Source organism: Melanotaenia boesemani, chromosome 20 (genome assembly GCF_017639745.1).
Source record: "Melanotaenia boesemani isolate fMelBoe1 chromosome 20, fMelBoe1.pri, whole genome shotgun sequence".
NCBI lineage: Eukaryota > Metazoa > Chordata > Actinopteri > Atheriniformes > Melanotaeniidae > Melanotaenia > Melanotaenia boesemani.
Genome location: NC_055701.1, coordinates 26,323,775 through 26,346,175, shown reverse-complemented (window position 1 = coordinate 26,346,175; position 22,401 = coordinate 26,323,775). Strand labels below are relative to the sequence as shown.

Sequence of the window (22,401 nt, the reverse complement as noted above, 5' to 3'; positions counted from 1 at the left end):
TGCTAACTGGGTATAATTTACACGAGATCCTGATGTTATAGTTACTTTCCACTGTATTCTAGTTTGCAATACACTAAATATTTACCCTAAAATGACTAAAATATTGATATTCTAACATGAAAATTGATTTTAAAATATAAAAAGCTTGTATCAACATTAGACCATTATGGAACAACTCATTAAACTAAACAAGCTTTATTTTTTTAACTTTATACAAACTATGTATGAAAACAATGATCACAACCATTTACTAAACAAAAACCTGCAGTTTGATCATCAGCTTAACTTCAAGCAATATTTCTGTCAGTTTTCTAGAACTTTCCAGACATAATCTGTGATGTTGCTGCTCAATGCCGATAAAGCTCCATGAAACATCTTTTAAACCATTTTCTACCCTCTTCTTTCTAGAAACAGAGAATGTGGCTGAATTCATTCTGTAAATGAAGGAAAATGTGTGAACAATAAGTGTACATGAGTAAAAAGACCAAATCGTGACTTTTCTGCATCAACATCACATTTATCTTTGTTAAATTTTAAAGATCAGATCAACAAAATATAACTAAACACACAATACCAGCATTTCCTGCAGCTGTGACGTTTCTGTAATGGTTCAATGTTACCTGAAGGCAACATATATATTTTTTCCATCAGGACAACAGCTGCATTTTAAGATGTTTTCATTTTAATTAACACACAACTTGCATTAAACAAAAAAAGAAAACAGCTTGATCCCCTTGTAGTGTGAATATATTTTTCCAGACAGAAAAGGCAGAAGGTTTTTGAAGAGCCAAAGAGCAAAGCTGTTCCATTTGAAGAAAACCACCTAAAAGATATATGGCTTCCTGAGATATATGGCTTCAGAGAGGTCATGTGAAAGATTAAAATATTGTTATTGGTTCCCTATAATTTTCCCTCCTTTTTAAAGTATTAAATGAATCCAATGATGCATAAGGAAAAGTGAAAGGCTAAAAATGCTGTGTTGCCTGAAATCAGCAAATAGAGTTTCCATCTTAGCAAATGTCTGCGTTTCAGGTCTGAGCGTGGAGCGTCCGTGCGCTCGCTCGGTGAAGGTGGACTCTCCCTGCGTGTTCAGCCAAGTGTGTGTGCGAGGAGGCGTGGTCTGGGCTCTGAGTGAGCACAAGGCCTTGTTCTATAGAGAAGGACTGGACAGCTACTGCAGCGAGGGGGAGGGATGGAAGTACGACACTGTCAGGTATGGAAACACGACACCACTGGGTACGTAAGCACAACATCATCAAGTACGTAAGCATGAAACCTTCAAGTACATGAGCATGACATCCGTCGGATACAGAAACACAACACCACTGGGTACGGAAGTACGTAACAGTCATAGATGCAAGTTCATGCATCTCATGAACAAGTTCAAAGTTCAGTTCATTCAGTTTAAAATGAGTAATTCACCATTTCAATTTTAAACCAGTTCAAAGTTCAGTTCATTTAGTTGTTTTAAGTTAGAACTGAAAATGAAAGACTAAACTGGGAATTCACTGCTTCAGACATAAACATGATCCACAAAATGGCAGCTGTCGCCTACAAGGCCAATCTGGAAAACTAAGGATGACAAAGGGATGAAAAGAAGCTGCTTCTTAACTAAGGAGTAACAGACAAAACCCTGATAAACAGACACAATCAAAAACCTGTGGAAACACACAGTACCGACATCATCAACGCAGAGAATTGTGGGACTATTTGTGATTTTGGGTTCAGCAGTGACTCTCGTATTTTTAATCTCCATTTTATTCCGAATTTCTGACAAGTATTTCATCTTAACATTTTTTCCCGAGTTGTGTCCTCGGCAGCAGCAGCAGCTTCGTGATCAGAACACTAAAAGCAAACTAACCGATTTTCATCCTCCGTTTCCATCTTGGTGCAGTGAAGTGAATACGTTGGATGAACACATCCCAGAGAATAGTGGACTTCTGCATAAACCTTTCCAGCTGATGGGCTTCTGGTTGACCGTGGTTTAGATATAAAAGACAGTTTGGGCTTTATGTAAGCAGAAGTAAAGATGGCTGCATTTACAGGATGATGAAAAAACAGGTGAGGTGGTACGCCTGTGAATTCATGTATAAAGACTTTCTGGCTACAGAAGCAATAAGTACATGATTTTACATGCAGGAGTACAGATCTGGATGAAACTCTCATGTACAGATGAGAACATGACTGTGATGTTTGTTCTCTGATTTGATTTGATTTGATTTGATAGACCTTTATTCATCCTTTTTGGGGAAATTTGGTGTTGCAGACTGTATATGGTATACACAGTATACACAGAACTAATAATAAATAAAGAAAACACACATCTATATTTACGTAAGGGAGAAAAAGAGCAGTTATAAATACTGTACAAAAGAAAAGCCATGTATCAAATTAATGCAAAGTGACAGTTATTGACCATATTAATAAGCATAAATGTGAATATGTACAGATATTGCACAATGGTGAGCTTTGTTGCGGGCAGGTGGGTGATCAGCTCTGCTGGCAGCAGGCCTGGTTATGTCTGACAGCACAGGGAAGGAAGGATCTGCGGGACCTCTCCATTGTGCACCGTGGGTGAAGAATCCTGCTGATGATGGAGCTTTCCAGGGCTCTAACAGTCTCATGTAGGGGGTGGGAGGCATTAATTGATGTCTGCTTTGCCACTATGTTCCGGTCACCTGCCACCTCCACAGGCTCAAGACTATGGCCTATAACAGAGCCGGCCTTCTTCACCAGTTTGTTCAGTTTTTTTAAACTTTTGGGATTTATAAAAAACAAACTTAGCGGGAGAATGTTCCTACCTCCACAGAAACTCTGGCCACGGCGTACGCACAAAACCTGGGAAAATGGGAAACTGCAACACCAATGGTACAGAATAAAATCAAGGAAAGGATGCGGTGGATAGTCTGCTGCCAACATTTACCAGTCAGTAAAAGAAAATGCAAAAAGTAAGCTCGTCATTTATTTTAAGATCCAGCAGAGTGGGACAGACTGGAGCGTCTAGAAGTGATGCAACGCTGATTAAACACACTCTGATTGGCTGTAGGGTGTCAATTAAAAAGTGATAATGGACACCTATAAAAGAAGTTCTGGTCAAATAGCCTTATTGTTGTAAATTATTGCGCTGAATAAACGCTAGTTGGTAACCATGGTAACAGAAAGTCAGATGCCCAGCTGCAGACATGCCAGATCATGTCTGTGACAATCATGGCTCTGAAAGCAGCCTGCAGACTTACCAGCAGTAGTCAGGGTCCACAAACGTTCAAACGTCCTTCAAAAGCCACTATGGACATGCCAGTATCATTATGAAATGTCACGATCAACGTTAATTAACGCATTTAATTTTAAATAGGTCGTCGCCAGTCTTTCTGTCTTGATTACCTTACTTGCTTGCTTACTTACTTCCATTTAGTTAGGAATAGATCTGATGATGGTGTGGAGAGCAGACTTGACGCGTCTCTTCTTATTTCGTCACTTTTTGTTTCGGCCTCTTCTCCATTTCTTCAGCTCATGGGGGCGTCTGTAGCCGGTTAGCTTGCCTGTACTACAGAGAGCTAACAGCTTCTCATTGGTGTAAACAATAGAGCTCCTGCTACCTGTTGAGTCGGTGGCTGCTTTGAGGTGAACCAGGTGAAAAGTAACAACAGTAGAGCCAGTGCAAACATTTTGGCACACATGTTGCTACCTGTACAGAAGTGAGCAAAAGCAACTAAACCAGAAATATGAGGTAGTACACATAAATCAAGAAAGGTTAAGCACAGCAAAACACAACAGAGCTGCTGCATTAGCTGCCACTACCGTGCTGTCTGTTATTATGAGTCCCAGTGTTCTTCTGTCATTCAGGACTGTTTACTCTTTTCAGATGTTTCATAGTAGATCTGCCATCAGATCCAGTAAAGTGTATTGTATATTTTTACTGTTCTTGTAATAAATAAATATACTTCCTCATATTTTTGACTGCTATCATATTTTTACAGCTTTTTTTTGCTAAATGTATGCTACTAAATGGATTCAGGTTTTAATCCATAGTTTTAATCGGTCCGTTTGTAAAATGGCCTGTTAACGAGCCATTTATTTGAGTCAGTTGCGTTAAAGATGGACACCTCTAAAACATGCAGGGCAGTGGTTCCCGAGGGTCAGGATTGGGAAACACTGCTCTATAGAAACATGATGCAATGGAAGAAGTGGACAAAAGGCTCAGATGTGTAGCTCCTCAGTTCTTTTATAGACTACTTCCAGGTACTAATTGGCTGGAAGAGCCACTTCTTAAGGCCCATTTATGCTCCCTTACGTACATAAATAGTGACGTCCATTTCAAACGTTGTCATACGTCGCCATCCTCATACTTTCATGCATCTTTTGCATTGCCATGGTTGTTAAATCAATTCCTCCACTAGTGGGCAGTGCTAAGATTAGAGTTCATTCCTGCAAGCCAGCGTCAGTTTTAGACACCGTTCAGCTGCAGTAGTGCACCGGTATTAAGTTGTTCCCAACTGCCCAGCACACACATATCCTTTTTCAAAAGCTTGTGCAATTTCTACAGTTGTCCTCGTCTTCATTCTTCTTCTGCTTTTTTGTTCCTTTCCTGCTCCTCTTCTTCTCTTTGTTGTTTCTTTCGCTGGTCGCATGTCAGCTATTCTGCTCAGCAGTGCCCTCCGATTTCTGGTGGTGTTGCTTCGTCTTCTGTGTCAAGCGACAGATCGCTAAGCTCCCTGAAAACGGACCAAATTCCATGCAAAACCAACGCAGGAGATGGACTAACCTGTCTGTCCATCTGCATATCCGTCTTCTGCATAGAGTATAAATGGGCCTTAAGCAGGAAGAGCAGAGGAGCACCTGGAAAACACACAATTCTCAAGATTTAACCACTTTCTTGAATAGAATGTTACACCCCACCCATAAAAACAGACACATCTTTCTTTTACTATAACAACAACATTACACTCTGAAGAGGACATCAGCCACACTATTTTTAAATCCCTTTTTGTTCTTTATGTCGGGATGGTTATTTTGACAGATCAATGCCTAAATCATCAGTTGCTTGTTGGGACAACTTGTTAAAATATATCCTCGAAAGACAGAAAACTAGGAATCATTTGTTTACACCACAGAGGAAAATCTGCAGGTTGGAGCTCTCTAACTCATTTCCATCACTAAAACCTCTTCCTATGGTTGCGTTACAGCGAAGCACAGGGTCTGGAGCTGATCTGCATCGCTCTAGGAGATGGTGGGACCGCCTGGGCCCTGGATGCAAGTGGCAGCCTCTGGTTCCGGACTGGCATCTGTTCATCCAGACCGCAGGGCACCGACGACCACTGGTGGCAGGTAGAGTCGCATCCAGCAGGGCCTGGGCTGAGACTGTCATTCTACAGGTTTTTAGGAATTCGGAATTCAGTGTTTCAGACTGGGAATTCAGGATATCATAATAGTATTTCAGGAATCGAGAATTTACTATTTCAGACTGGGAATTCAGGGTTTTAGACTAAGTTGTCAGGGTTTCAGAGTGGAAATTTAGGGTTTCAAACTGGGAATTCATGGTTTCACACTGGGAATTGAGGGTTTCACACTGGGAATTGACTGGGAATACAGGGATTCACACTGGGAATTCAGGGATCCAGACTAAGTTTTCATGGTTTCATGGAGAGATTCAGCAGGTTGTTTAGTTTGAATACTTGGAGCCAAGGAAGAAAAGATTAAAAGTAAGCACTCATGTTCAAACAGCAAAGTTCAAAAATAGTTTTCATGGACTCAGACCTGAATTTTAGCAGTTATATTAAGACAGTTGTGAAGTCAGCCTATTATTACTTAGAGAACATCTCAAGGATTATAGGACTGATGACAGGCTTTAGAAAAACTGGTCCATGCATTTATCTTTAGTAGACTAGACTACTGTAATCCAGTCCTCACAGGTCTCCCTAAAAGGTCCATCAGACAGCTGCGGTTAGTCCAGAATGCTGCTGCACGAGTCCTCATGAAGACCAAGACCAATTCATTTCTTTTATTTCTATTAAAGTTTGTTTTTAATGCACTTGTTATTACTTCCTGCATCCCGCTGCTGTTGCGTACGGACTCCTTGTAGACAAAGGATGATGAACAAAGCTTTATTAAACAAACATAGAATTAAGGAATGGTCTTACGACTGGGAAGAAAACGGTGGAGTTGATAGAACATCTGGAAACACGAAGCCGGGCATTGGAAGAGGATGAAAGATGTCCCGGTATGAAGCAATGAGGTCTGACCAAGACTGAGGGTGATGCTGGAGTATATAAGGACTGGAGAGTTAACAGATCACAGGTGTGGGCAATTAGCAATCCAGGGAGTGATTGTTGATGTGCATGGCTCCTCAGGAGTTCTGCTTACATAGACTCATGTCTCCATTAGATCAGCATTTCAGACTACGTGGTCTTCGACCAGGGCAGCCTCTTCCAGACACTGCTGCATGCTACGCAGAGTGTTGCCACGGTAACTAGGGCACCGGTGGAGCGGGTGGTCGCCTTCCTGTCCCAGTATTCTCAATGTCAGCCAAGCCTGGTCAGCGCGAATGCTAGCGGGGTCTGGGTGGCGTCGGGTCGGAATCAGCTGCATCTGGCTCGTGGCAGCCTTGTGGGTCAGTAGAATCTGGTATTTGTTTATTTGATTCTTGTTGGTGTTTTTTTTATAGTTTCTCAGGTGCTGCATATATTTGTTTATGTAGGAACATTCTGGCAGAATGTGGTCCCGAGAGGAACGGTGTCCGCGACCAGGTGGACCTTCATCACATCCTCATCAGTTCCTCATAGAGAAGGTAAAACACCTGAGAACACACATGATCCATGTTCTGATAGGTGTCCTGTGTCCTGTTCTGTGTTGTGTTCTGGCCATGTCCTGTGTTCTAATTCGTGTCCTGATCTGTGTCCTATACTCTGACCTGTGTCCTGTGTTCTGGCCATGTCCCGTGTTCTAATTCGTGTTCTAGAGCCTCATTTAACAAACTACAGGTGCCGTCTGTGGCGCAAAAAGGAAATGCAGAGCTCTTCAATTTTCAGATCCCACGTCCCATGGATGTTTCCATTTATAAATCAGATTCAACTCTAAAGCGGGTGCACGTGAGGGAGCGCCTTCCCACACCCACATGGTGGCTAGTAATGGTCTAAATGACAGTAATGAGGCCGGTAATTTAATCATTTGTTTTAATGTATAAAATAATGTACAGATACATCTGAGATTGGTAGCAGTTTATAGTGCTAAATAATATTTCTTTCTAGCTGCTGGGTGCTCCAGCTGGGTGGGCGAGGCTCCAGCTGGGTGGGTGGTGCAGGGGGACACAATCACCGCTCTTAAACAGGTGGACAAGGAGTTGGGGGAAATAAAGACCGTCTGGACAGAAATTAGGACAACAATAAAAATTATTGTGTAAGAATAAATAAATAAAATGAAATCCTCCTCTTGTGTGTTTCATTAATGTTGCATCACTTCTAGACCTCCAGCCTCCAGTCTGGTCCCGCTCTGCTGGAATGAAGGACCAAAGCTACTTTCCACACTGACTGCTACATGCTGGCAGCAGACTGTCACCTTATTTATCTGGAAGGATTTTATAACATGGGAGTTTTGTTTCACAATGACTGAACATATGTTAGTGGTTGAGTTTCTTATTATTATCATCTCTCTTTTTCTTGAAAATCCTGTTTTTTTTTTTTTCACAAGCGTGCGCGCTTAGGAAAATTTATATTGAATGTGCCTCTTTATTAATTTCTGCAAACAGCTTTAATATATAACATGTGGTGTGAAATGTAGTAGTGGATTGTGCACAAATGTCTCACATTTCACATCATTTCCTTGAATTTTTTCTGTACCGTTGGTGTCGTAGTTTCCTATTTTTCCAGATTATGTGTGAACGCCTGGGTTTTTGTTCCTACACCAGTTCCTACACCTGATCTGTGTCCTGTGTTCTGATTCATGTCCCGTGTTCTGACTCATGACCTATGTTCCAATTCGTGTCCTGATCTGTATCCTATGCTCTGATCTGTGTCATGTGTTCTGATCTGGGTCCTGTGTTCAGATCCATGTCCTATGTTCTGACCCGTGTCCTGCATTCTGATCTGTGTCCTTATGTGTTTATATCTGTGTCCTGATCTGTGTTCTGGATGTTCCCTCAGGAGCATTCCTGTGGTTGGCTCAAAGCAGGAAGGACCTGTTCTGTGTCTGGGACCAGGACGGAGAGCTCCGCCCCTCCTCCGTCCCCCTGCCTCCTGAGGTATAAACACCTGACATGTCTCAGATTGTCCTCCTTTCTCCAGCCTGATGGTTGATCCATGTCCTCGTCTTCTTTTCCACGTTTGGTTTAGGTGGAGCTGATTCACCTCTCTGCCTGTCGTGATGCTCTGTGGGGATTGGACAGTCATGGCCGGGTCATCATCCGAACCTTATCGCCATCCTGTCCTGCTGGACTGCACTGGACCCCCCTGGACCTCAGCCAACTCGGTATGTTCATTAAAAATTTGTAATCCTGCAGCACCTGAACACACCAACCGTGAACTGGACCAGAACCACACCTCATGTTTATTATTCAGGGTGAAAGACTCCTCGAGTGTGTACGAGGTTTCTGTTTAAATCTACAACATGTTTTAAAAATAAGGGCTGCATCCCTGAACCTGGACCTGAACCTGAACCTAAAACAAAACGTAAACCTGTACCTGAACCTGATCTTCAACCTAAACCTAAAAGCTGAGCTTAAACTTGAACATGAATCTAAGGCTACAATGTGTGCAGAATTATTAGGCAAGTTGTATTTTTGAGGATTAATTTTATTATAGAACAACTACTATCTTCGCAATGAACACAAAAGACTCATAAATATCAAAGCTGAATATGTTTGGAAGTTGGAGTGGGGCTTTTTTAGTTTTAGTATCTTAGGAGGATATCTGTGTGTGCAGGTGACTATTACCGTGCATAATTATTAGGCAACCTAACAAAAACCAAATATATACCCATTTCACTTATTTATTTTCACCAGGTAAACCAATATAACAACTCAAAATTTACAAATATACATTTCTGGCATTCAAAAACAAAACAAAAACAAATCAGTGACCAATATAACCACCTTTCTTTGCGAGGGCACTCAAAAGCCTGCCATCCATAGATTCTGTCAGTGTCTTGATCTGTTCACGATCAATATTGCGTGCAGCAGCAACCACAGCCTCCCAGACCCTGTTCAGAGGTGTACTGTTTTCCCTCCCTGTAGATCTCACATTTGATGAGGGACCACAGGTTCTCTATGGGGTTAAGATCAGGTGAACAAGGAGGCCATGTCATTATTTTTTCTTCTTTTAGACCTTTTCTGGCCAGCCACACAGTGGAGTACTTGGATGCGTGTAATGAAGCATTGTCCTGCATGAAAATCATGTTTTTCTTGAACGATGCTGACTTCTTCCTGTACCACTGCTTGAAGAAGGTGTCTTCCAGAAACTGGCAGTAGGACTGGGAGTTGAGCTTGACTCCATCCTCAATCCGAAAAGGTCCCACAAGCTCATCTTTGATGATACCAGCCCATACCAGTATCCCAACTCCACCTTGCTGGCGTCTGAGTCGGAGTGGAGCTCTCTGCCCTGTACTGATCCAGCCACGGGCCCATCCATCTGGCCCATCAAGACGCACTCTCATTTCATCAGTCCATAAAACCTTAGAAAAATCAGTCTTATGATATTTCTTGGCCCAGTCTTGACGTTTTATCTTGTGTGTCTTGTTCAGTGGTGGTCGTTTTTCAGCCTTCCTTACCTTGGCCATGTCCCCGAGTTTTGCACACCTTGTGCTTCTTGGCACTCCAGTGATGTTGCAGCTCTGAAATATGGCAAAACTGGTGGCCAATGGCATCTTGGCAGCTTCACGCTTGATTTTCCTCAGTTCATGGGCAGTTATTTTGCGCCTTGTTTTTTCAACACGCTTCTTGCGACCCTGTTGACTATTTTGAATGAAACGCTTGATTGTTCGATGATCACGCCTCAAAAGCTTGGCAATTTTAAGAGTGCTGCATCCCTCTGCAAGACATCTCACTATTTTTTACTTTTCAGAGTTCGTCAAATCTCTCTTCTGACCCATTTTGCCAAAGGAATGGAAGTTGCCTAATAATTATGCACACCTGATATAGGGTGTTGATGTCATTAGACCACACCCCTTCTCATTACAGAGATGCACATCACCTGATATGCTTAATTGGTAGTAGGCTTTCAAGCCTGTACCGGTTGGAGTAGAACAACATGCATAAAGAGGATGATGTGATCAAAATACTCATTTGCCTAATAATTCTGCACACACTGTATACCTGAACCTGATCCCAATCCCAAACCTAAATGTGGACCTGGACCTAAATCTAAATTTAAAACAAATAAATTCACAAAATTCTTTTCTAACAGTGAGAGAACAGAGAACCGAACAAGATTAGAAACAGAACTGTGTGATTTACCAACAGGACAAGCAACAATGTGTAAATAAATAAATGAAATTCCCCTAATAAACCTGAACCTGAAACCAGGTAAACGTGTGACAGCACAGCGCCGTCCAGATAGTTTCAGAGCGTACACTCAGCTGTTGTGTAATCCAGAGGACGTCAGAGTGAGGGTAACCTGACTGATAGGTCAGATCTGTTTTTAGTTCCTCTGCCCTTCTCACTATCAGAGAACACATGACTGCCTGGCTGGTTCTCACTTAACAGAATCTCAGTCTGGTTCCATCAGAGCTCATAGATGGAGCTCAGGGAGCTTCAGTCATCAATCTGTCAACCTGATAAGAACCGGCTGTGTTATGTAACAAGGAAAATTCATTATTGTATCAGATAGTAATCAGACCTGTGACACCACCCAGATGGAACCACTCTGTAAACACTGAGGACAGACGCAGTTGTCAGATCACGAGGCTAAAATGATGTAAAATAAATCTATCAATAGATATAGCAGCATAAATGCCGACCAGAGCACGAAAGCATAATTTATTACTAACAGAACTTTGTAGAAATAACACACAGATCAAGAGTGACCAAGCCTTTTCTCATCTGCACATCATTCTCTCAAGTCTTGGCTTTCAGGAGAAAAAATATTGGCATTGAAAGAAACACAACAGAAACTGTTTACACATTTCCAGTTATTTCTGCTACTATTTACCTGCTATCCTCACTAAACCAACTCCAGCTCAGCTGCTTTGTGGCGCCACCGTGCATCAGAAACATCTTCTTGGCTTTATTCCAACCATAGAGGAGCATTATTTTTCTTCTTTTCACACACGCATAGAACTTTCTGCTCACTGGTTGATCTTTGGCTGCTCCTGATTGGACGTTACCGTCAATCTAAGCTCTAGTTTGACAGGAAGTGGCTTCATCATCATGTCCAGGCCTAAATAGAGGTCTCTTAGCAACATAGTAGTGATAGTGATGTTTTTATGGTGAAATGTGATAAATAATGCTGTTATCATGGATCATTGTGGATTTACCAGATAGAGTCTCTGAATAAAACTACATTTAGTGGCTGGATTGTAAACCTCCTGGACGGGATAGTAACATGTTACAGTAACAATATTACTTTTTTGGGTACTAAAGTTAAGTAATGCATTACACTTAAAATATTGGTAACAAAATTACTTTACTACAGTAACATGTTTTTCTGCGTTACTCGAGCCGTGTTTGTCTATGTGTAAAGTTCTGATCTGTTTTAAGTGGTACGCGCATGCTGCTGCCTGTGTGTGTGCTTGCCTGGGCACGTTGCCATAGAGATCGATATGTTGCTTGTGCGCCAACCAAGGAAAAAGAAAAATGAAGCTGGAGACGGAGACAGGGGCTTTTGGTCAGTGGCGATATTCTCTTTTTTTTTTTTTTTTTTTTTTTTTTTTTTTTTTTAACTTGTCTTGTCCAGCATCGTTGCAAACAGAATGATTGTCTGGCTGCTGTCTGGTGCTGGGCAATTTTACTCTATCAAGCAGGGATTTATACTACATGTATAAAGTCCCTCTTGATGACATGAAAAACTTTATTAAATCAGACTCTTAATGCTGGACTCGACCGGAGGGGACAGAGAGAGAGAGAGATAGAAAAGAAAGTAGAGAGAAGAGGGAGGGGAGAGAGAGGGACAGAAAGGGTGTGGGGAGTGCGGGTGGGGACTTAAAACATTATACAGAAAACCATGTAATCCATACTACTTGCAACATATATAGCTAAGATCATCCTGGCCAGTAGGTCATTACACAACTAGTTGATAATAGTAACAATAATAATAATCACAATAATAGTAATAATAATAATAGTAGTAGTAATAATAATAAGAGTAAGAGTAATAATAATAATAAGAACAGAAATAAAAAAAAAAAAAGAAAAAAAAATATGATAATAGATATAAGTGAAACTGCTGTATTCAAGAACACGCGCAGAGAAACCTGTGTGGATATGCTGGAGAACTCGGCCACATGGCGACGCAAAGACTGTGTGGAGACGTTCAGGAAGGAGTGACCATGCAGAGTGATCATGCAGATGCCACCTCACTTGAACAGAGGCCAGAGTCAGGCCAGCGGTCCCGAGACCCAGGCCACCAGCCCCCCCGTAGGCTACAGATCCCGACCGGTCCACAGAGACGACCACTCGCCCGCCCAGGAAGGCAGCAGCAGGAGACCCCAGCAGGAGCCGCCCCGCGGACACAGGGCACCGGCCCCGGCAGGCCGAGGCCAGCAGTCCCCGACCCCCCCGGGCACCGGCCGCCCGGGACAGACGGGGCAGAGGGCCCGGGCCCAGGAGCGCAGGGACACCCCCCACCCCCACAGGCCAAGGGCCAGCACGCCACCCGGGGGGACCCGGCCCGCCCAGACGGCCACCGCCAGAGGCCAGCCCCACACCCCAGCGCCCAGCCGCACACCCCGAGAACCAGTCCTGCCCCCCCCCCAGACCAACACACACAAACACACACACTCTCCTTCCACTCCTCCATTCATCCTCCCACACATACACCATCCAACCCTTACATACTCTGTCCTCCCACACACACACACCATCCTTCCACCATCCATCCTTCCACACACACACCATCCTTCCACCATCCATCCTCCCACACACTCACCATCCTTCCACCATACACTCTCCCACACCTACCCCATCCTCCCACACACACATCATCCCTCCACCACTCATCCTCCCACACATACACCATCCTCCACCTTCACACCTCCCACACACACACACACACACCATCCTTCCACTACCCATCCTCCCACACATACATCATTCTCCTACACATACACCGTCCTCCCTCTCCTACACCAAACATCCACCTTCACGTACCCCATCCTCCCACACACACACACACCACCCCTCCATCACCCACTCTCCCAAACATACACCACTCCCCCACACACACACCATCCTCCCTCCCATACACCATCCATCCTCCTGCACACACACCATTCTTCCACCATCCATCCTCCCACACACTCCCCCTCCCTGCACCATACATTCTCCCACACATACCCCATCCTCCCCCACATACATCATCCCTCCACCATTCATCCTCCCACACCCACACCACCCCCCCTCCCACACACCACACATCCACCTCCACACACCCCACCCTCCCACACACACACACCATCCCTCCACCACCCATCCCCCCACACACACACCACTCTCCCCCCCCCCCCCCACATACACACACACACACAAACAAACACCATCCCCCCACCACCATCCTCCCGCCACCCCACGCCGCGGGGGGACAGCCCCAGCCAGGAGGCGAGGAGACACGAGCCAGGCCCCCACCCCCCCCACCCCGCCCCAGTCCCCCACTCCCCACCCCCAAAACAGCACCTTCCCCCCAGGGCCAGCAGCCAAACCCCCCGGGACAGCCCGCCCACGCCCCGGGCCAACGCGACAGGCCACCCGGCCCGCCCCGCCCCCGGGCCATCCATGGAGACAGGGGCGCTTGAAGACCCCATCGCCCCTCCCTCCCCCACTAGTGAGGGAATATATTATGTGCTGTTTGCAATTAAAAAAAGAGGGTTAAAATTGGGGGGCAGTAACTGCATTGAGGAGGGGGTGGGGCCACCTGAGCAGTCCCACCCACCTGACCTCGCATGTTCCACCCCCCAAAACGTGTTTGTATGTTGCAAATGTTATTTGTGCTCAGTGACTAAGTGGAATTAAAAGCTGGGAGGCATGCTGCCGCTCGGCGAAGCAACGGGGCCACTATGATGACCCCCCCTGCCCCGCCCAGCGCAACAAGCACACCCCCCACGGCCCTACCTGTGTATGTAGTGAAGAGTGGGGAGGGGAGGGGTCAGGAGATGTAGGTCCAGAGGGGGGTAAGCCTCCCCCCTGGAAGACGACCCGCCAGTGGCTTAGGGCGCCCCCGTCCCCCGCCGGCCCCGAAGGGCGTCACAGGCCCAGAGCAGGCACCCCAACCCAGGCACGCCACGAACCCCCCCAGGGGCCAGCCACCAGCCCAAGGGGCCACTTTCCTCTTTCTGAGTGGGAGGGGGGCGAGGCGAAGGAAGGGAACCCCAGGCCCCTGCCCCCAACACCCAGCCAGGGCGCCCCCCAGAGGACACGTCCTAACCCCCTGCAAACGCACACACTCCCTTTTTTTTTTTTTTTTTCTCCCCAGCCACTCACACACACTCTCACACACCTCTATATACCAACACCTCAATACGTGCACATACCTCCACACACACACGTCACGCACATACCTATAAACACACACACCGGTGCCCACATACACACACACTCTCATACCCCTCCATACACATACACCACTACACACACACTCACATACATACCTGCATATACACACAAGCACCTCCATACATACTCACGCCTCCACCCACTCCTTCACTCCTCCACACACACCTCGACCTCCACGTGCACACACTCATATATACATACCTTCACACACGCCCACATCCCACATAGACCTCCACACACACACCCGCACACTACTCACACACACACATACACGCACACACCCAGACCTTCATACACACCCACACACACATACGGCACACACGTCCCTCTACACCCACCCACACACCAGCATACCCACAGACACACACACACACACACACCCACACACAAACACACCCCCACCCAGGTTCCGGGGCTGCGACCAAGCACCAGGGCACGGACCAACCCCCGGCACGGCACATCCGGACGGGCCCAGCCCCCCCCAGCAGCGGCAGACCCCCCACCCCCAGGAGCGGGGGGAGACCCGACGCCCCAGAGCCCGGGGCCCCCACCCGGCCCACCCCGGGCCCGACCGGCCACCCGGCCAGGGGCCGACGGACACCGACCCAGGCACCCCGGCAGCCACCCCCCACCGCCACGAGGCAGCCCCACCCCGGGGCCCACCCAATGCCGCCCGCCCAGACCGGAACCCCCAGCCGACCCAGCAGTGGCAATGCAGTGGCGATATTCTCATTATTTTCAGTTCAGTCCTGTTTCATCTATCAATTGATATGGCAGCATAAAGGCCGACCAGAGCACCACAGCTTCAGTCCAAACTTGTGGTGAAAGATCCTGTTCGCCGGTCAGTGGAAGGAGTCCTTCAGCAGCCGACCCACCTAAACAAACTGAGCTTTTTTCAACATTTCCTGGAGCGCAGCAGCCGGTAAGACAGAAATTAACCAGCTAGTTGCAGGGTCCATTGTAGGAAACATGCTCCCCCTGTCGACTATTGAAGCCCAGGTTTAGAAAAATACTAGATAAAATGATGATGAGACAAATGTGCCCATTTCTTCCCACAGACAGGGATGTTGTTCTTGTGGTTTTAAAGTCATTTTGTTTACAATAAACAATAAACACTATGCAGACAGGCAGTGATGATTCAGCTATGATGTTTGTCCATGTCTACACGCTGAATTAAGAAATAGTAAAGTAATAAGTAGTGACGTTACTTCTCAAATGCAGTAACGAGTAAAGTCATTTCATTACAATTTACAGAAGTAATGAGTAATTACCCCAACACTGGATATAATTGTCTGAAAACTTCCGTAGAGCACCTAAAGGGTAAACTGTCCATCACAGTTTACCCCACAGAGTTTCACACCACTGTTCCTGAGAAACTGCTGATGACAGAAGTGATGGCGCTCAGGGGGAATTAGTGGAGTTTTAATTGTTAAACAGAACTGTATCATTGGTCAGAGAAAGCTGTTGCTGGATGATGGACTCGGTTTTGACTCTGCTGGAGAAGTGAAACATGTTTCTATCAGAGATTAGCTACATGGACTCCACCTGACACCATCCAGTCACACCATCATGCAGGTTTTTCAGCTGTTCCAGCACCCTGCAGTCATCACAGAAGATGTCCAGTTTTCAGGTGGAAGTCTGTATAATAAGGGTAAAATCCCACCTGTGTGTTGCAGGAAGCATCCGTCTGGTCGGGGTCAGCTGCGGCAGTCAGAACGTCTGGGCCGTGGACAGCCGGGGAGTTGTCCACTTCAGAGTGGGAACCCAGCCACTCAATCCCAGCATGATGCTGCCGGCCTGGATCCAGATAGAACCACCAGTTCAGGTAACAGCAGCTTTCCTCAGAGAGCAACCGCAGGGGTGCCAGCTTTTCAGGTAACTGTGATGTCATGTCTCTGCAGCCAATAGGTGTACAACTGGTCAGTATTCAGACGAGTCCAAATGACCGTCTCCTCTGGGCTCTGGACAACAGAGGAAGTGTCTTCGTGAGGACCGGACTCAGTGATGAGATGCCTGTTGGGACGGGCTGGGACCTGGTACCAGGTACTCACCTGTCTGACAGGTGTACATTATCTGTAAAGACAGGTTATTCTGGAGTGCGTAATGTGTGTGTATGTGTGTGTGCGCGCAGGTTTGGCTGTCAATCAGCTGGTCCTCAGCTGTCGGACTGTTTGGGTTCGTTGTATAAACGGAGATTTGGCTCGACGTTACGGCGTCTCTGACAGAAACCCTGCTGGAGATTACTGGAAGAAGATCCCGGGAAATGCCAACTGGTTCACTGGTGAGACTCTGAGGTGGTCTGGGTTGGTTAGAGTGGAGTTAAACTGATTTTCTACTGAGGAGGATAGGATGGGATGTAAGGATAATATGTGTTTCAGGCAGAGGAAAAATCATGTCTCTTCAGGCTTGGGATGTCTGAGCATCCCCATCATCACCAGGCTCAACACAAACAAACCTCATACCATAAAGTTTGGGACGTGGCGTAAAATGTAAATAAAAACAAAATATGCTGTACAGGTGTCATAAACCAACATTTTAGGGTCCGGGGTGTGGGTCAGAGTGGGTTTTTTTTCACAGCAGAACACAGAAAGCATCCGGTTTCACTGTTTCATTCTAAATCTCAGCTCATATTGAATCTGATGCAGCAACACATCTCAGAAAGTTGTGATTAAAGTCTTTAAAAGTAAACAAACATCTTGAGGAACATGTTGCAGCTAATTAGCAGCACTGCTTTAAAACCAGACATGGTTCTCAACTGGAAACCAGTTCAGGAAACCATGGACGCAGGAACACAGTTCACCCTGAAATCCACAAATGCAGGTTAACGCTCCATCATGCAAAGAAGAAGCCAGATGTGAACAGGATCCAGAACCAGCTCATTTAAAATGTACTGAGACAAAGTGTAATTCTGTTAATCTTTATTTGAAGAATATAAATTATAATCCACTTCAATTAAATTCATGATCCACATGAGTTCAGTTAATTCTAATGAGACTCGGGTTTTATTTACCTCTTATGTGCAGACTTACAAGTAATTAGAATTTCCAGCGAGGAAGTATTTCTAGCCCTGTAACAGTAAAAATAAATTATTACAAATAAAGCTTATGAAAATATTATGAGTTCAGCTGCAGCTGAAATAAAGACCACTAGTTCCCACCAACCAAATGGAAAAGAGATGGAAGTGACGTCAGCACGAGAATGCCAGCCAGTTTTGTCCAGCCAGGACTTTGTAGCAGACACTTTCTAAGTTTTTTATTACTTTTACTGATGAACAGCTGTACCTCCGTGTTGTATTGCAGGTTGAGTTTGTTCATCAGCAAGGAAGCTGTGATGACGTTCACCTTGTCCTGCTCCTGACCACAAATACTCTCCTTCTCTGTTGTCACCACTAGATTTAAACTTTAATTATTTAAATAGGCATTACAATCTGTTTTTCTCTGCTGTGTTTGCAACTGCTGCTGCGGCGGCCATGTTTGCTTCTCCACCGTCACTCACTGTCACTCTGTAGCTACACAGGAAAGCCTGGTGGCAACTGGGTAATGGAGTGAACTTAATTTTATTTGTCTATTGAAAGGAAGCACTTTAATCTTTAAAGAGAGGCTGTCTAACTCGGCTAATATTTATTCCAGTCAGTCATGTTAAAACCACTTCAAACTGGTCTGAGTCCAACCTTGGACTTTAGGCTTGCTGTTCCTGACTCTAAATGGCCCCTTTCCAGTTTTTTCTTGAATGCTGTTTGGTCCAGTCTGGTGCTTTAAATTCAGTGCAGCCTGATTCAGTTCAGACTGCTTCTAGCGGAGTCACTCTTGGCTGGGTGATTTCAAAAGGTCGAGAGTAGGTGACTTCATTACCAGGTACCAACTGGGAAAAGTAGACTCCAAAACAGCCAGTTTGTGAGCTTCTACAAATTCCATATAAAACTAGAAAAATCACAAACCCATTGTAAAAATGGGTTTGTGATTTTTCTAGTTAAAAACACCCCCTGACCACTCTGTAGGGAATGAGCATGTCCCTACCAGGAGGAAGGTGTGAGACGGTGTGTTCACATTTTAAGTGTGGATTTTCTGTTCAGCTTGTTCGGACTGAATATTAGTTTAAAATCCTGTCATAATCTATATTTTTAATGACCCTGTTAGTCAAAATGACAGACAACGAAAAAGTCTAGCGCATCCTCTGCTTTTACATCAGTCTCCAAAAGTCTCCAATAACACCATAAAAAGTGAGAAGAGTCACTAGATGGTCTAAAAACTCACTAAAAATCTCTAAGTCACTAAGATTACAACACTGCAGGTTACCAGGTTTTCCAAACCTGCACATCCATTTAAAAATTAGGTGCACCACTTCAATTTATGTGCACAAACAAGCCTGTGCATATGTGATTTAGAGCCTTCGTTATCATACATACAAAGGATATGCAGTACAGAACTGAGCATTGGCACTAATACTACAGACAACAGAATACTAAAAGGTACATGGTGGTACAGGTGCACTTCCTTTTTCTATTCCTTTTCCCATTTCTTATGTTCCCTGCAGCATTCCGTTTTTGGACGTCCTTAGCAGCAGATTTAGTTTTGTTGCATAAAGTTGATCTTTTTCTGAAGTTTGTATAGTCTCAGCTCTCCGTCTTCTCCTGCAGTTACTCCAGAGGACGAGTTGTGGGCAGTGACTCCTGTTGGTGGGTTGTCCCGGCGACTGACAAAGCTCCTCCCCCAGACTCCCATCAGGCCTCCAACCACGGGACCTCTCCTTGGAGGGGATGATGTCGATGATGAATGGGAGCTCATCTGAAGCATGAAATCCCAGGGTCGTCTGGATCAGGATACACTTTGTGATATCACAGTGACTAAACTCTGGAGCAGACATGAGCTGAGTGATGTCACAGCTGGACCATCTCTGAACAGGCCACTGATATCACTTCCTGTAGCTACACAGGAAAGCCTGGTGGCAACCGGGTAATGGAGTGAACTTAATTTTACTTGTCTATTGAAAGGAAGCACTTTAACCTTTAAGGGGGGGGGGGGGGTTGTCTAACTCGGCTAATATTTATTCCAGTCAGTCATGTTAAAACCACTTCAAACTGGTCTGAGTCCAGCCTTGGACTTTAGACTTGCTGTTCCTGACTCTAAAGGGCCGCTTTCCAGTTTTTACTTGGATGCTGTTTGGTCCAGTCTAGTGCTTTAAATTCAGTGCAGCATGATCCAGTTCAGACTGCTTCTAGCGGAGTCACTCTTGGCTGGGTGTACTGGTTTCATGCTGGGGTTTTTGTTTTGGACTGAGATCTTGCTGTCCAGGTTTGGTTTTTGATGACTGTATATTGGACCTTGCTTCCATTCAGGTTAAATGCCTCATCTGAAACCATCCTCTAAACCTGCTGGTTTCCTGGAAGATCTTAGATCCATTTAAGCCTGTCGAGAAACTACAAACCTCTGATAGTTTAATTGGATCTTTGCCATTAATGAATAATCTGGATGGTCTGAAATGTTCCAGTTTGGGTCAAATGACTTCAGAAGTGAAACAAACTGAAGATGTTCCAGTTCATGGCTGATCTATCTGGTTCTCTGTCAGAGCGTTTCCTTCACCAAGTTGTTTTGGTTTTATTTAAAATGTTGATTCTGTATCAGCTTCATGATGATATAGGAGTTTAAAGGGATATTTGAATTAAACGGAGTCATTCTGTCCTTTTCTGTCATATTTCTCCTTAAGTTTAATTAAAGGGACTAAACAAGCCTCCTGATCCGTTTGGATTTTTACTTTGTGAGTTAGGACTGAACTGGTTCTAACAAGACTCATAACATGTTTCTTCTATGTGTTTAATTATTTTTGTCTTGTGGACTGCTGAATGCTGGAAGCAGCTGCATATGGTGGAAATGAAGCAGAGAAATTATAGAAATGAAAATTTACATTATTTTGAAAAATGACAAAAACTTTTAAGGACTTCCTGAAACAGGATGAAGAACTAAACCTGAACCCTAACTATGATGTTTCGTGATAAACTGTGGTGGATACTGGATCTGCAGAGGGGGCTTGGTCCTGAGATTTATATCTACAGAAAAACTTGGAATGGTCTTTTAAATCAGTGTTTTTTCAATCCTGGTCCTCGGGGACCACTGTCCTGCATGTTTTAGAGGTATTCTTCTTTAACACACATGACTCGATTGGCTCGTTAGCAGGATTGCAAAGAACTTGACAAGCAGTTCAATTATTCTGAATCACGTGTGCTGGAGTTGGACAGAACTAAAACATGCAGGGCCGTGGTCCCCGAGGGCCAGGATTGAGAAACACTGCTTTAAATGATGCTCCCCCCAAAATGTTTGGCAGTGTTGCTATAGAAACCTGTAGTGATGTCACTGTGCTGTCAGCTGACTGGATGGATGTTTGACCAATATGATTCACTGTAAACTTACATGTTGTGTCTCAGATGTTGAATGAATAAACATTTAAGCACTGAAGCTGCACTCAATTGTTTCCCAGGACAGTTCACATGTTGGGTGTGTTTATCAGTACCGAATACTGATAACATCACATTATTAGATTCAATCCTGATCCTGATCCTGATACTGCATGAAATGGCATAATCGGTTTGTGTAATGCACTAAAAGGGCCTGAAATCAGACCTGTCAACACCTGCTGTTTTATACATTCTTACAGCAGGAGGCTATATCCATCCTGAAGCAGCTACTGATCTGATCAATGATCATAGATTTGTCATGGCCTGTGTGTTTTTTTGGTTTTGTCTTCCTGTCATGTGGGTTCATTGTCTTGTGTGGTTTCCTGATTTATTTTGTAGTTCCTTCCATTTTGCATTCTGTTTTGTGTTCCTGTTCATTAGTACACCTGGTTTGATTTGCTCGTTTGCCTCACCTACTTCCTGTTAGTTCCCCTCTGTATGTTTACCTCTTGGTTTCAGTTGTCCTTTGTCAGATCATCCATCTTGTTTCCCTGTCGTGTTTCCTTAAGCGTCTTTTCATGGTAATTTGTGTTCATGGATTAAATCCTTTGTTCCTGCACCCGTCTGCCTTGTGCCTCTGAGTCCTGCATTTGGGCCACTCCTCACCTCTGCTGCATCGTGACCAGACATGGACCCACCAGGCTACAGGCCTTACGAGAGCATTAGCTCAAGTGAACTAGTGGGAATGCTGCTGGGGCTTGATCCAGCACTGAACTTGCCATTCTGGGGTACTAGATTGGCGATACAGACAACACTGTTTGGGAACTCCAGGTCTTGTGTGTCTGCATGGACAGGTGTGTTGGCCAGGAGGAGGCAAGGCTAGAGAAAACCTTGCCTCACACCACCATCTCCAGCTCCACACCCCACATCTCCAGTGTCGCCTCCAGCACTTCATCATCCCACGCCAGTGCCCAGGTCCCGTCCAGCACTTCAGTGTCCATTGCCAGAACCCAAGTCCTATCAAGCACGCCAGCACCAGAGTCCCACACCAGCGTCCAGGTCCAGTCCAGCATTTCAGAGGTCCTTGCCGCTGGTTCCTGTTTTTGAGGGGGTCCCGGAAAGAGATGCTCCTTTTTCCCTTCTGGCTCCCAAGGGGGGTTCAAAAAGGAACACTCCTCCTCTGCTTCCTGAGGTTCATGCACCTGAGGAGGTCGCTCCTCCTCTGTCTCTTGGGATTCCTGATCCCAGTCTGTTCATCACAGCCGCCGGGCCGTCCTCCAGAACCCACTCTCCTGTCGGCGCAGCCCCTGGGCTGCCCTCCTGA

The 22,401-nt window shown here is 45.2% G+C and overlaps 1 protein-coding gene across 2 annotated transcripts in view; it reads left to right on the top strand.

Annotated features, from left to right (window-relative positions):
• tecpr2 (tectonin beta-propeller repeat containing 2) overlaps positions 1–21,696 on the top strand; it is a 62,284-nt gene extending 40,588 nt beyond the window's left edge. For both annotated transcript variants that reach the window (XM_041971387.1, XM_041971386.1), the window contains exons 18-27: positions 1,033–1,213; positions 5,184–5,325; positions 6,382–6,607; positions 6,695–6,784; positions 8,136–8,233; positions 8,325–8,460; positions 16,366–16,514; positions 16,591–16,732; positions 16,821–16,970; positions 19,326–21,696. In XM_041971387.1, the coding sequence (XP_041827321.1) occupies positions 1,033–1,213; positions 5,184–5,325; positions 6,382–6,607; positions 6,695–6,784; positions 8,136–8,233; positions 8,325–8,460; positions 16,366–16,514; positions 16,591–16,732; positions 16,821–16,970; positions 19,326–19,477 (1,466 nt within the window). In that variant the 3' untranslated portion in view covers positions 19,478–21,696. The remainder of the gene's footprint in view (positions 1–1,032; positions 1,214–5,183; positions 5,326–6,381; positions 6,608–6,694; positions 6,785–8,135; positions 8,234–8,324; positions 8,461–16,365; positions 16,515–16,590; positions 16,733–16,820; positions 16,971–19,325) is intronic.
• Positions 21,697–22,401: the final 705 nt, after the last annotated feature.